The sequence below is a fragment of the Echiichthys vipera genome, assembly GCF_963691815.1.
Source record: "Echiichthys vipera genome assembly, chromosome: 1".
In the NCBI taxonomy this organism is placed as follows: domain Eukaryota; kingdom Metazoa; phylum Chordata; class Actinopteri; order Perciformes; family Trachinidae; genus Echiichthys; species Echiichthys vipera.
The window spans coordinates 19,055,430-19,071,249 of record NC_139826.1 but is presented as its reverse complement, the minus strand read 5'-3'; the positions used below and the strand labels follow the sequence as shown (position 1 = coordinate 19,071,249).

The 15,820-nt window shown below is 39.2% G+C and overlaps 1 protein-coding gene across 3 annotated transcripts; it reads left to right on the top strand.

The window, feature by feature from the left end:
• Positions 1-4,968: 4,968 nt before the first annotated feature.
• On the top strand, positions 4,969-14,998 carry LOC310949749 (PWWP domain-containing DNA repair factor 3A-like). Of its 3 annotated transcripts, none has more exons than XM_083917290.1 (14): positions 4,969-5,190; positions 7,921-8,066; positions 8,158-8,480; positions 8,944-9,208; positions 9,505-9,663; positions 10,279-10,349; positions 10,759-10,835; positions 11,191-11,251; positions 11,359-11,434; positions 12,508-12,558; positions 12,690-12,928; positions 13,416-13,637; positions 13,769-13,857; positions 13,956-14,998. In XM_083917290.1, exons 2-14 carry the CDS (start codon positions 8,060-8,062, stop codon positions 14,041-14,043), a joined length of 1,728 nt encoding a protein of 575 aa, XP_083773416.1. In that variant the 5' UTR covers positions 4,969-5,190; positions 7,921-8,059; the 3' UTR covers positions 14,044-14,998. The 3 variants fall into 3 exon arrangements, with proteins under 3 accessions (XP_083773416.1, XP_083773414.1, XP_083773415.1); XM_083917288.1 differs by having other exon boundaries at positions 9,502-9,663; XM_083917289.1 differs by having other exon boundaries at positions 4,981-5,058; positions 9,502-9,663.
• Positions 14,999-15,820: the final 822 nt, after the last annotated feature.

The following is a 15,820-nucleotide window of genomic DNA, read 5'->3' as shown; positions in this document are numbered from 1 at the left end:
GTTGTAGGTGAGAGGAGGGGGAGAGGAGAGGAGAGGAGATGGAGAGGAGAGGAGAAAGAACCTCTTCTGCTGCTTCACATTCAAAAAGAGACCAGAGGATCGATTTCAATTAACCACACGCCCCTGCAGTTTGCTCTTTTCAATCCTCATGCCACTTCCAAATGCATGTTGAACCCGGTTACATCCCCCATTCCGTCGCAAAGAAACAAAAACAAAATCCTGGATGTTTTTCTTTTTCCACGGGGGTTTTTTTTTTGCCTCTGCCCTCGAATCACTTCTGGTGGGAAAAAAACAAACAAATGGATATATTAAAAATATTCACACAGGTCGTGCCGGAGAGCAGACCGCTCCCTGTCAGCAGAGTCTGCTCTGCGCTGAATGAGGCTGTGCTCAACAGCGCTCCGGACTGGCGTCGCACTCAGCCCTGCCTCCCTCCATCAGCTCTGCGTCTCAGGCTGGCCAGGTAAAATCAAATCCACCCCCCTGGAACAAACTCCGTCTCACGGGCTACCAATAAAGTCAAGACTCACGGATAGAGAGAGTCAGTTCCTTGTTGTTTGTACTTGTTACTATCCGTACCCTCTTGTTGACTCCCCGCACTCCGCTTTGCCGAAGCCAGCAGCGGACTGTGGAGACTTGCAGGACAGACGCGCACATCTGGATGAGGGCGGGGCCACCCTGCCCCTCATCATCCACAGGCCAATACAAATCCAGCGTTTCCAGGTGAGTGGCAGGTAGATTGCTGCCTATTTGAAGTGACAAAACTGGGCTTTTTAGATGGAGGTTGATAGTGGATGTAACTAGTGGCGTAGTGGAGGGCATATGCAGGTATACAGGAAATGACCACCGCTTTTTCTGGTAGTTTAGTACCCACCTATAGATCAGCCAAAAAGCTATTGGAATATTGGAGTATACCCACTTCCTCCTCTGTAACCTACCCACCTAACTAGTGGTACGTCCACATCATCAACTGCCACTACACCCCTGGATGTAACATTAGTTGGGGATGTTTTTGAGGTGATGGCATTGTGCATTTACCTCAGCAATATAATAGAGACATTTAGGGTTCTACCACTGCGGTCACTGGAGTCTTGGTATATTCTTCGGGGGAATTAGTGGTCAGAGGTTTAAGTTACTTGGGGAGACTGGAAAATCAAAATAAACTGAAATGTGGGGATGATTTTAGACCCATTGCAGTATTTCTAGAATGTATATAGCCACATTTAGTAGCAGCCTACTGGTTGACAAAAAAAGCATTCATTATTTCTGCATATACATGTATAAGAACAAAAAAACAACAACAAAGAACTAAAACATTGATTGCATTTTTGGTATCTGGTCAGAGTTTCTAGCAGTGTGTGCTTATACGCCAAAAGCCTTTTGGGGGTGGAGGAGATGGAGAAGAAGAAAAGCAACAAGTTACAGCTTCGGTGTGACTAATGGATGTAGATAAACCGACAATTTATCAGTGTCAAGATGTCTTTTTTTAACATTTAATATGTGCACTGAATATCAAGACAATAGCTGGGCCCCTCCATCTTCTTTCATCTCTGTCAGTCAGCTGGTACTTCCATTGAATTGAGTGTATGCCAAGTCAAGGAAAAGTTATACAGGAACATGTAAAATATATGATTAAGATCCAAGCCTTTAGAAGAGTGTAAAACCAATATCAGAGCAGTAATATTTCCATATTAATTTCTGATGTCTTCTTATAATGGAGGAGATACAGTCACATAAAGGCACATTATTGGCAAATTATTGTAAAAGAGAGTGGGCCTGTTAATGAGTGGTTACACAGTGCCCTCTACTGTTGTCATAAGGTTAGTACTGGAGACATACAGGCACACAGCAGCCAGCAGCTGAGTGACTAAAGCTGGACTGCTTTGAACATGTTAGGGTTAACAGTGGTTTCACCTTCTCATCTTTATAGAAATGTGTACTGTTGCATTTTGCACCACTAATAAATATATTTTCTGAAAAAAGGAAAGATTAAAAAAAGAGGTACCATTGAGGATGGCTTTTTATTTACTCACAGCCCTTTTTACACCTACAAAATACATTTTGACATGTCACAGTGGGCAAACAGGAGTAAATAATAATTATATATGTAGCTGCTTTGTTTCAGGGTTCTGGTATCACGTGTGCTAGTTGAATGCCACAGTCACGACTTAACACTTAAATAGAACAATGTTATTAGTAACACGTGCACTTTTCCTGATGTGATAAGTCAAAATGTCTGCTGGGAAAAAGCAGTTGCATACATGGAAAAATGTTGTGTTTTATTTTGATATATGAATGATCATTATAAATAGGTCATTACACCCTAAATTGTGTGACTTGAGTACAGAGAACAAAAGTCCATCGGCATACAGATGGTTTACTCAGATATGAGGATATTGGTGTATTTATACATAGATTTGTAAAATCAATATAATGTATTACACATGTGAAACAAAATATCCATATTTTCTACAATAATAGGCTAATTGCAAAAAACAATGTTATGCTCAGATTAAGCTGCAGAAGCCAATATGGGGTTTATCAACTATCCAAACAGTTATACTTAATTTAATAGAACAGAGATCTTTATAAATGTGTCAGTTCAATGTTGTGTACTGTAGTCTATCACATAAAACATGCATTGTGTTGTATACATCTATAGGAGATAATAAAAAAATGTTATATGGAGCATTACTAAAAGCAGAGATAAAACGAAACAGCTACGTTGGCATTTCCTTTAGAGAGAATACAATTTTTATTTCGTATTTTTTTTAAACGGTAAGGGGCTAAATGAAAGTTGTATCCATCATGATCTGATCCAGTGTACTTGGGGTTGTGACCCTTGGAGAACAGCTATAGCCCTAAGCTTTTAGCAGTTCGATCTGACAGTGATCTTTCCATAGATATTCACAGGTGTGTTTTAGCAGGCTAAAAAGGAAAAACTAGCCCCCAGGGAAGTGAACAAGAGGAAATTATCAGTGAAAGAATTAATAATAAAATTGAAAATGAAAAATAGTTTATGTATGGATCTGTGTTCATGATCTTTTCTTTGGGCTGGAAACCAATACCCTAAACATGTCTTTATAACCCATCATATGTACTCTGTATATCATTTTTGTGAGCTGATGTATTTCTGTCAGTGTTTTGATCCTCTGGAACATGTATGTTATGTTTACCATGTTGTTTGCAGTTGTGGAAGAAGTCTTCAGAGCTTTTACTTCAGTAAAAGTAGTAATACCACACTGTTAAAATACTTTGTTACAAGTAAAAGTCCTTCGTTCAAAATGTCACTTAAGTCAAAGTATAAAAGTATCAGCAGCAAAATGTATTTAAAGTACCAAAAGTAAAATCAGGCTACTCATTATGCAGAAAAGACAATTTCAGATGATTCAATTATAGATTATAATTATATAGGCCTAGATTAATGTAAATATCACTTTAATGTTGCAGCTGGTTAAGGTGGGAATAATGTTCATCTGCTTTATAGACTGCTGTGTAGCTTAATCTATGACAGACATATGTTATTTAATTTGTTGATAATAGTATACATTAATAATCTGAATCTGTAAAGTAACTAACTAAAGTTGTTAGATACATGTAGTGGGGTAAAAAGTGCAATATTTCCTCTGAAATGCAGTGGAGCAGAAGCATAAAGTAGCATAAAATGGAGTTACTAAACTACAAGTACCTCAAACTGCAGTTAAGTATAGTACTTGAGTAAATGTACTTAGTAACTTTAAAACACTTATGCATAATATACTGTAAAGCACAATACATAAAAAGTCTGTTAACAGTTTTCACTCCGGTGCAGCAGGGGGCGGTGCATTTAAGGGCGACTACCAACAAATATGTAAGAAAGAAGAAGAAGAAGAATCCGGTAGTGTGTGCTGCACCACTGCGGCACCACCAAGCAGGTCGACACTGTACGTGCGGCTCGCTGTTGTGTGAATCTTAAGTAGAAGAGTGAGAGTTGGATTTGTGAATTTTTTGGAGTGTGTTAGTTAAGTTATTTGTGCATTTGTGAATATCGGGAAACGAGAACCCGACTGTCGCCAGATGAATTTCGTTCCTCCTTCCTTCCCTCATCCATCTGGGATCGCACGACTGCGAGGCGATTTCAGGAGGCTGGGCCTTATCAAAAATCCTTGCATATGATTTGATAAACCACTTGTCCGTCATCTTTATTGACGTGGTACTTACGCTTATCGTTTCCACTTAAAAAAAAAAAATATTCGGTTGACGTCTGCTTCCTTGATGCGAGCCGCCACAGTCGTTTCTCTGCAGAAAAAAAAGAAAAATACTGTCGGTTTAAATACGGCATTTATTAACAACATAATTTATCTTTTAACAATAAACACTGAAGTGAAATGCAATTCAAATACATACAATTCATAAAACATACAACATTTGAATATTTTTAATTGAAAGCCTTAGTAATTACTCATATATTAGATGAGTTAAAAATTTAAGTTTGTATTGAAATCACAAACAACTGTATTGGGATGAGGAGACCAAAGGGATACATTTATACAGAATTCAAAACAAAATTGGAAGAGAATATACTAGAACCTGTAACTGAAGAATACAATTGGTCTTTTTTAATTTATTTTTTAGCAGAATGAGAATTGTTCACTGTAATTTAAACGGAACATTGTTTTTAATGGGAAAACATCAAACTGGGAACTGTGATGAATGTGGGGAGAGGGGAACTGTGGAGCATGCTCTGTGCACGTGCAGGGAGTATGAGGCAGAGAGGACGGATGAACGATGGACACACAGAGATAAATGTACAGATTATTTTGAAATATGGAGAATCAGCGGAGGGCAGAAAACTAATTGCGAGATTCCTGACAGAATCAGGTCTCGTTAAAGTCTTTGGGTTGTAATGTAATGTCAATACAAGTACGAAAGGAGGCAGTAATGCAACATAATGGATGCAAACTGCCGTTAAACCCCGAAGAAGAAGAAGAAGAAGAAGAAGAAAAAATAAATAGAAGAAGTACCAGTACCAACAAATACAAAAAAGCAAACATTCCCCATAGAGATAGAGTTAGTTAGGTGTGTGACATATTTCACTCACTAGCTATATCATATCAATGTTTGCTACTTTATCGTGTGTGAAACCTTGTCTTAGCTGAAGCTGGTAGCTAACGACAGCTAGCAAAACGCGTACTTTAACTAGGTTTAAAGGTAAGTGACCATAGCACTAACTTTTCAATGGTTTCTTAGGTCGCTATTTCGTTTTGCTTGAGGTCACGTTATAACTTGTCTTTCGCGTTTATTGGGATTGCTTCATAGTTTGGAGACGTGCATATGGCAACATGGGTTGTGCCTCACGTTAGCTGCGTGGAAAGTAACAGACCCATAACGTTAACTCTTAAGCTTATGAACCATGTTTACTTAATGCACGTTTACACTCGGCTGTGTAACGTAATGTGCGTCGTTAACGACCGATAGATTCGTTGCTAGGGATTTTTGTGAGGGCGTTAGTTCAGCCACTAATTCAGTCTGCTACAGCTACATTAACAAGCTGGATGGTGTTTTATGTTTGTATGTTACGCGTTAGCTCGTGTTTTAGCCTTTCACCTTTTGTTATACGATGGTTTTGCGAGGTTTTTGTACACGTTTCATGTTACTTTTATTGCATTCATCGTAGCTCAACTGAAGTGTTTATGTTGGGGTGTGTCTAGATGGTAACCCAAGATTTGCGACGGTTATCGCGAGATAGTAAGGGTTGGGCATCGAAATCGAATGGGATGCTAGTCTCGCGAGAGTTCTTCTAGTTTTTTTGTTTTCATGCAGTAGGCGGGGAAGGCAATGTTGTAAATAACTGATCTTGGACTTGGACACATGTTATTGAGGTCGTAATCTAAATTTAGGTTGCAGGCGTAAATATACAGTGCATGTTTTGATCCCGTTTCCGTGTTGACAGGCTTTTGCCCATTTTTTGCGAATTTACTTGACAAATGTAAACACACAGCATTTTTTTTGTTTTACAGCCTGAAATGGTTATACATAACATTTTCTGAGAAGTGATTTAAAAAAAATGGAAAACTAGCGGGATTGGGAAAATTGATGAGTCCCCAGATATAATACTTTGTGGAGGCACCTTTTGCTTTAATTACAGCCATCAGTCTGTTTAGATATGTCCCTACCAGCTTTGTGCACCTATATTGGGAAATATTTCCCCATTCTTCCTTGCAGAACTGTTCCAGTTAAATCAAATTCTGTGGCGAGCGGCGATTGATTACACTCTTCAAGTCCATCTACAGATGTTCTATAACAGGCAGATCTGTCCCTGTTCTATAGGATTTAGGGTCAGGGCTCTGACTAGGCCACTGTAGGACATTCACCTTCCTGTCCTTTTAGCCACTGCATTGTTTTTATGGTGGTGTGTTATGGCTCGTTGTGTTTAGCAGAGGGCTGCAGGTTTTCCTTAAGAATTTGGGTGTACTTGGCAGCATCCATTTTCCCTTCAATTTTGACCAATTGCCCAGTCCCTGCTGAAGAGAAACACGCCAACAACATAATGCTGGCACTACCATGCTTCACTGCAGGGATGGTGTGCTTTGGGTGATGTGTTGTGTTTAGTTTCTGCCTAACAAAGCGCTTGAGAGTTCAGCCCAAAAAGTTACATTTTGGTCCCATCTGCCCATATAACCTTTTGCCACATGGCATCAGAAACTTCAATATTTTTTTTGGCATACTGTAGACGATACTCAGTGTGACATTTTTCAGAAGAGGCTTCTCTTTTGACACCCTGCCAAACATGTAGAACTTGTGAAATTGTTGTCACATGCACAGATTGAACAACCTCTGCCATTAAGACTTGTTACTCCTTCAAGGTCACCATGGGCCTCTTGGTAGCTTCCCTGATCGATCTTTTCCTGGCTCTGTCCTCCAGTTTGGATGGATGGCCCGATCTAGGCACCGTCTGGGTAGAGCCATAGAAAAGAATTACTTTAATGATCCCAGACTGGGAAATTATTTGCATCCCATAGTGAGACATTGAACGAAATATAATGAAAGAGAACAATATATATCACAATATTGGTAATTGTACTGGTAATTCTATCCATGAATAGCCTATATGAAATAACCACATGGTAAAACATATTTTAGTACATTTTTTTTATTTTACTAAGAACTTTAGTGCAAATGAACACAACAGTTTCCTGTGAAATGAATTTATAGAGGAAAAATATAGATGGCATACTTGTAGGCTTTTTCATTAGATCTTGATATATGATTTCATCACAATATGAATCCATTGAAAGACAATTAACTATATTGAATTAAGGCCCAGCCCTAGATCATAAACTATGGGTCTATTGTGTATTAACATCTGACTATTTGAATCATTCCAATATTTAGCAACAGAAAAAACTTCTCGTAGGCTAAGATGTGATGTGGGGATTCTTAAAATTCTCAAAAAAGCCCTGACTGAATATCTGGCTGACCAATAATGAAAGCCCATGTTTTGTATTTCTTCCATCTGTGTGCGACTATTAATGTTATAGATATATTCATGTAGTTTCGGAGGGACAGGTCTGTTCGGTTGATTTATTAACAGCAGCAAACTGATATGAGGCTGATTTATATTTGTGTAAAATGTAGTTTAAACCATGAACAAAAATCACAGATCACCTGTATAACATTTTTATAGGCTATTCTGTCATAATGAGAACACTAGGAGACTGCATACATAATGATATATGGGTCTAATAATGGTTTAATAAATCAGACTCAGACCTAACAGGATGTGAGTGTTTATGCGACTTCCTGTACAGACTGAAGGCTGCTAGAAACTGTCCAACTTGACTGCAGGTTTTGGACACCGGCAACACGGCCCAATTCTAAAGGGGATGCATGACCCAAATGTTGAAGGTTGCTTTCCTCTTTGTCTCTTCTGTCACGCAGCTGTCAGCCCGTCGCCAGCACTGGAGACTCAGGTTGCCCAGGTGAAGGAAATCATTCCTAATAATAGTCACAGCTTGATACTTCAGCTGTCCTCTGATCCAATGAATTCAAGAGAAGGACTACGCTAACTCATTCAATAATGAAAGGTAACATCTTCATCATTAACCTCTCTGAATCTTGCAAGCACTTAAAAAGCTTTTGAGAGTCCGATAAATGCGTGAACGATTTATCTTTCAGGTGGATGTCGGAAAGCAAGAAAAAGGGAACCTAAAAAGACACCAACAGAGAAATTCCCCGCAGACACTGTTTTATCTCAGGCTACAGAGGAGTTAAATGTTGTGCCAGGCAGTGATGTTGCCATTGTCAGCAAGTCCACGGCGTGTTCCTTACCAGGTACACCAAAAAGAGGAAGGGGACGAATAGGACAGACACAAGAAGCCCACCTGACCTCCACACCAGTACGCAGCTCCTCCATTGACATCTCGTCCAACATTACGAAATCTCCACCTGGAATAAAACAAGTGGATCTAAAGTACACTGAATTCATCACTCAGTTTAAGGTGTGTGGTCGTTTTTACATTTTAAGCATACAGCTTCAGTGATATTCTTAAGCCCAGTTCACACCAAATATTTGCAACTAGTCCAGTTGAAACTTAGAACTACTTGCAACATGCAGGTCTGCAATGTTCTGAAACCTGCCCGTTCAGACCAAGGAGACGAGGCGAGCGAGTTATCGTCTCCATAAAAAAGCCTCTCTGTACTTCTGTTCTATACTCCCACTTTTCAGGATTGTTTTCGTAGCTGGATATAATTTGTAGCATTATAAAATATAAACGAGGACAGAGAGGACAGCAGCATTTCTAGTTGTGATGAAACAGCGAAAATACCGCTTCATTTCCCTGATTCACTGCTTTGTTCTGGATTACGGCTGGCGCTCCCTCTCCTTAATCGTTGTTTTGTTGGTTGACCCTCTCTCTTTCCGTCTCTCTCTCTCTAACTCCTTTGATATGTGTTCTGTTCTAGACATCGGAGGTAGATGCCCCATGCTGCCAATCAAAATCTCAAAGCATACATAGGAGGGCTCCTGCTTCCCAGCTGAGACAAGTCAGAAAAAGGGTGACAAACGCACAGTTGGACGCCTGCAGTAAAACCAATGGACCTCCAGTCAAATCCCGGCGAGGCAGGCCAGCAAAGGTGGTGAAGGGTTTACAGAAGGATAACACTAATCAGTCATTTGCACGCTCTAGACCAAGATTTGAACTGGAGAAGCCTGATGCCGAAGAGCAAGGTAGTATCTTCCTTATGTCTGTCTCATGCAGTCACTGTAATATTTTTAAGAAATTTGAGACATTATGTATTTTAGGAGATTGAAGAGGAGATTGTCACCCTCACAATAAAAAGCTTAATAAATTGTGCACAGCCACATTTCTTTCCAGAATATGTTTTAAATGTGTTGTACTCTGTGTGGAGCAGCTACTACTGGTTGTAGAGCAGCTCACCTTTTTAAAATAATTCAATAATTCAAAATCATCTGCTCTAATTGTGTTTCATTACTACCACCCCCACCCCCGACCACCCAAGAAGACGAGACTTTGCTGTCTTCAGATCTATCAATAGAGCTGAGTCACCATGAGGAACAGCTGCCATCTTTGTCCTTTCAAGAGGATGAGAGAAGTGATGATGATGATGATGAGGAGGAGGAGGAGGAGGAGCTACCAAGTTTCTTGATGCAGGCGGACAAAAGTAAGAACGATTGCAGAATAATTGCCATGGCCAGACTAACGATAAACGTGTATTAGTCTGGAACCTCTCAGTTAATTTTCGATTTCCTTGGGGCATTCTAAATGGGAAAAGGGGCAAAGGGCCTCTGGACACACGTAGAGCGACCTACAATCAGTCTTAATGCTGGCCGGGTCACAAACATCATCAAATTACAGCTAAACGGTACACTAAAATGTGTTTCTGAAAATATTTGAGGTGATAAATGCAGAATACAGTAACATAGTCTTGATTCATATTTGATCAGCACTACCTGTTTGATTGTTTGATAAGAGTTTTATGAACCTAGTTAACTGCTGGACCCAGTTTCGTTTGATATCTACGTTAAAGCATTATGCTCCTCTGTCAGTCATTGTCTTAAACTCACCCCACATGAGATAAATTGTTATTAGCCCAGATCTAAAGTTGCTGGAAATCTGTCTCTGTATGGAAGGGTGACGAGACGTATTTGCCAGTGCAAATTAAACATTAGCTTGGCAGATCTGTCAGGTTCCCAGGCTACACATCCCCTCTACAAGTACTTGATATGGACTACTGGATTGCGTGTACTACTTCAAGTGAATTGTTTTTCTCTTACAGAGACCCCATCCATTAAACAAGGAGTGTTTGTGTGGCACAAATTGAGAAGTTTTCCATTCTGGCCAGCATTGGTGAGTACAGTAACCTGTGTGGCTGATTGATTTATCATAAACACACATTTTTATAAAAGTTTTTAGATGGATCAATACACAATTTCTTACTATGATGTTTGCCTATATACACAAAATCAGCAATTTCTAACCTTTGAGATGCTTGAGCTGGATTATGTTTTGCCAAACATTTACTTTTGATATACAACTTAAATTGATTGGTTGACGAATAAGTTCAGCACTAATCAACACTATGCTAAGTAAAGCCACACAGTTAAAGTCATGCTCGATATGAACTTCATATAGGTAGACGACATTGAGTCTGAAATATTGGTTATCAGAATAAGAGCTGTGGTCAAGACTTAACAAACCCTGAAAGCCTTAATAGTTTAAATATATTCTTTCAATTATTCACTGTTTTTCTCTGCAGGTAAAAAGTGTGAACCATAAGCAGAAGAAAGCCAGCATCATGTTCATTGACGACCCAAGGATTTGCAATATGAAAGGGTAGGGGAAAGGTTTTTTTTTCTCTGACTGCTTGATTGATTAAAGCATCTGCACTTTTAAAATGGTTAGGATCGCACAATAGGTTGGAAGGATCCCTAGGCTGAAAAGTCTCGATGCCAGTCACACTTTGTGATCTTGTAGGGAACGCCTGGCCATTGGGGATCACCTGTGTCTCAAAATAAGTTAAAATGAATGAAAGGCATCCTGTGCAACTAGACTTGGAAGTGAAAAGTAGTTGTATCTGATGTGATGTCATGTCATTAAACCTGGTTGCACATAAAGATCTTTAATTAGAGTATTAATGAGGGAACTTCTGGCACCACTTCAAATCATCAGGAGGTCTGTGTTCTTAAAGGTTCACTGTGGCTCTGAAAACCCTGAAGCCTTTTGACTGTGAAGAAGCTAATGAGCTGGTGGTAAGAATTTCTAATGAATTAAACACTCAATTTAAACAAAATTAAAAAAAGTGTTTTCCTGACACAATGACAGACCACATTTGTCTATCATATTGATTGTGTTTTAGTGTAAAGCCAAAGAAAAGCATGATGCTGCAATTGAGTGGTGCTTGGAGCTCATAACAGACTACAGGATAAGGCGAGGTGAGTATTGTCCATTTAATGCGTATCAGACATTTGCATACATTCAGGGTTCTAAATTAACTTTTCTGATCACCAGCCAATCAAAATTTCCAATAGCCAATTTTGTCAGATGAAAATAAAAGTGATAATGACTCACTGAATGCATTTGATAATTTTATTAACATTGTTGGCATGAAAAATACATATCAAAATATACACATAAAGTGCAAACATTTAATAACAAGCTTGGGATCTATCTATCTATCTCTCTTTCTATCAATTTATAATACATACAAGTTCTTTAGGCTCTCCTGATGACTTCGGGCACTCTCATAGTCCATTACTGCCTCAACTTTAAAATTACTAGTTCCCACCACCAAATTGTTTCTTTTGTTTTGTTTTTCTTTTGCGTAAAAACGCAGCAATCCTGGCAAAACATGACAACACATTCCGGATCAAACACTAGCCATCCACGACCACATTTTCTTTTCTTTGTTTCTCTGTCGATATCCTCATCCCCTGCCACTTTCCTCTTCTCGCCCCCAGAAGTCTGTCTCAACAGCCACGGCATTTAGTTTAATCTGAACTTTTGACTTTACTAACATTAGCTAACTCTTTCCTCTTTAATCATTTAATTAAATCTTAATTTTTGACTTTACTTTACTAACATTAGCTAACTCCCTCCTCTTTAAGTCTATTTTCCTGCTTCGGCTCCATTCCTCCTTCTTCTTCCTTGTGTTTTCTGTTGGACGCACCATTCGTTTCCATGGTTTCTCACGCTGGTTTCACTGCAAACGGCACACAGCCAATGGGCGTATGGAACGTCATCACGTAGCGTTCATGGAAAATGTAGGAAGTGCCGCAACAGGGATAAATGACCGAGAATAGAGGCTTGTATCATGCATGTAATGCCTCATATTCTACATCACTGGCCAAACTGGCTATTATTAACACTTTACATAACAACAACACATTAAAATGAATTTTTACCCCCCTTTGACGTGTGATAATTTAGAACCCTGCATACATTTTCAACAATATTGTTCTGTAACCACTGAATTATTATCAGTACTAAACATGTTTTGTCTTTGTAGCCTGTGGCTCATTTTCTGGCCCCTTCATCGAATACTTTGCTCATGACATGAGTAAGTTTTAATTGTATAACATTCCTTAACATGGCACCACAGAATATTAGGCCACTGCAGAATAAAAACTTTAGTATGCCTGCGGTCCTTCTTGGTCCTGATAATGCTCTTCACTGCCTTCACTATTTCAGGCTATCCAGTGAGGAGGAAATACCCGCAGGAAGCCTCAGAGAGACTAACCATGTCCAGTGATCCAATGATGGAGGCGCCGTATGATAATGAGGAGGACAGCTTTAGTGAACAGCAGGAGAAGGACAGTAGGAGTTCAAAGAGGTTGCTGCCAGACCGGAGTCACGCAGCCTACAACCGCGCTAATGAGAAGCTTGTAAATTTCATCGTAAAGCAGCGCATGGTGGAAGGACACCTTCTGGTATGAGTAATGGAGCCCCTTTAACTGCTGCTTTTCTGTTATAGTTTTTGGATAAACACTTTCTCAATACCAGTGGGTGTTTTATGTATATTAAGAAAATACATTTTTGCAGGTGCATTTCTCTGTCGGTGCATTTTGAATTTGACAAGATAAGAGACACGCGCTAAATGGATGCGTTTCAGACAGAGGGTGAATACAGGTATATTCTGAGAGAGAGTATAAGACAAATAATGTTTTTTTTTAAACAATAAAGCATGTTCAAGAAAGTGGCCGACTGCAGATAACGATGACCTGGACAAATGAGAACATTCACAGGAATAAAGCATGTAAACATGTTCTAGTAGAAGAAATGCAATCATGCACCTGAAAATTAGCATAATATGGGGCCTTTAATGGGCATTTTATGTAGCACTAAAATAGAGCATGTAAAATGTGCACCTGTCCGTGGTTGAATAAACCCACACTTCCTGCATCACTTTTCTTACAGGCTGTGATCCATAGGCAGCAGGAGTCCAGATGGCTTCACTCCTTTCTGAGCGCCAGTCGGAGTCGGGGGGTGAACATATACCTGGCAGATGATCAGCAGTTGGACAAGGTCTACTCCTACTTGCATGATCTATACACAACGGCCGTGGCTACTACTCCTTGTGTAGCTGAGATGACATTCATGGAGCGTGTCCCCTTTGTGCTGGATGTTCTTCTTCCTGAGGTGAGCTAAAGCTTTGATCGGCACACACTTGTCATGTATTATTATTATTATTATGTCATCTGGTATGTTTTCTGATATAGAGTTCACAGTTTATGTGGTACAGGTGTTGAGATGATTGTGCTCCTTTGCAGGCCATCATAAAGGCCATAGTTGGGGTGGAGAAAGTCCCAGTAAAAAAGGCAGAAGAAAAGTACCTTAGAGGACGTTGTATAAGTAACAGGTAAGAGTTTGACGAAATAAACCATTGAAGGAACATACTTTACCTTATATATGTAATGTGATCATCAGTGACTTTTTTCTCTCTCTTTTTCATTTAAGGGAAAGAGAGGAGTTTGAGCGTTTGAGCGACATGAGGAAAAAGCATCAGAACACTTCACTTGCATTATTCTCTGACCCCATCAGTTAGGGGACAGGAAACAATTTTTGTATTGATCTTCTTTTTTTTTAAAGATATATAAATATTTTGTTTCTAAGGCAATGTATCCATGTTGGTGTGATTCATGGTCAGTGAAAAATCATATCGCAAGAATCGAACTCTGCTTTGCCTATTTTTAAGATGCAACACTGTACTGGTTAAAAGCTGTTCAAGAAAGTCGCAGACAGAAGCAAAACGTCTGCATTAATAATGACTAATAAAGTTAATACATTTCATGACTGCATGAAGGGCCGTCACCACCAAGAACGACTATAATTATATAATTTCCACACCAGAGTCCACACCATAACTATAATGACAGTGGCGAACAGAATTGTCAGGATCACTTTCAAAGTGCTTTGATAAATAATAGAAACATGTTGCATGGCAGTTGACATTGCTTAGTTTTAGTTTAGTTAACTGATGTAAGAACTGTAGCACTCAGGACTACAAAGGTCTACTTTTGGAGGGTCAGTGGCGTGGTGTGACTTTTCCACTTGGTGGGGCTATGATCCATAGGTTGTGTATTTAGGCGTTTTTTTTTTGTTGTTAAAAATTAGTACTTTGAAAGTATTTTACATGTCACAGAAACCACTTACTGTTTTTTCTTTTTTTTGGATGTCACTACATTATTGTCTGCGTTTTCAGTGGTCTGCGGCCAGCATAGATCTTACACCTGCCCACCTTCCTGGCTCTGAAGTTCTGTCACAGTGGGTTCATAAATGTAACCAAATTCACAACTATATAGGATTTTACCACAGGGATTCCTATAATCCTACATTGAAACATCATCTGTATTATTTTCATCTGGAATGCATAGCGTGTGCTTGACGCCACTGTTTACAGAACCTTAGCGTTCATCAGTGTGGCCCCTCACATCGTTATAGTTATAGTTATAGTTAGCATTCTTGGTGTGAACGGCCCTTTAATATTTGCTGCCAAATTCCTTAGAGCTATTCTTGTATATTAAAGGACTATTGTCAGTATATGCTGGTGTGTTCTTGTTTTTTTATTTAAACCATTTTGTCCAACAGTTAAGGCTTTCATAAACAATAAAATACATACCTTTCATCACAAGGCATCACAGCAATAGCCTTGTTAATACATGAACCGCATAACCACAAGGGGTCTCAGGGCAAAAATTGTAGCTGTCTTCTAAGGGTGCCTGAAGTTTAAAAAGGAATTATTTTTCATAAAACCTCTTACAGTGTCATCCTATTCTGTAGTCCATTTTGGACATAGCCAAATAGGTATACTAATCACCACAAGAGGAAGCATTGTTCTAAAAGAGGAGGGGGAAGGAGAATATAAATTACCTGCTCATGAGCACTGTAAGACCAGCACATCTTTGCATCATTTTCAGTCTTTCATGCAAGTAGATAACGAGGAAGGAAACAGACATTTAATATAATGGCTAAGTCGTTTAAAAAGCCAACATGTTTCAACTGCTGTATGTCTTCACAGCTTAAAGCAGCAGCAACCAGTCATCTTTTCTCTTATCTAAGTTATTGACACAATGGGCTGGTTTCACATAGATTGACTTTGGCTTAGCTCTAACGGCCGGCCGGCAGCTTAAATAGTCTAAAATGCCTGGACTAATCTACGATTGATCTAACCAACAGTAAGGACAAGTCTAAAATATCTTCGTAAAACCAGCCCATGATTTGGTAAAGTAAGGCTCAGTATTTCCTTCAACCAGTGTTGGAAAGTAACTAAGTACATTTACTCAAGTACTGTACTTAAGTACAATTTTGAGGTACTGCTACTT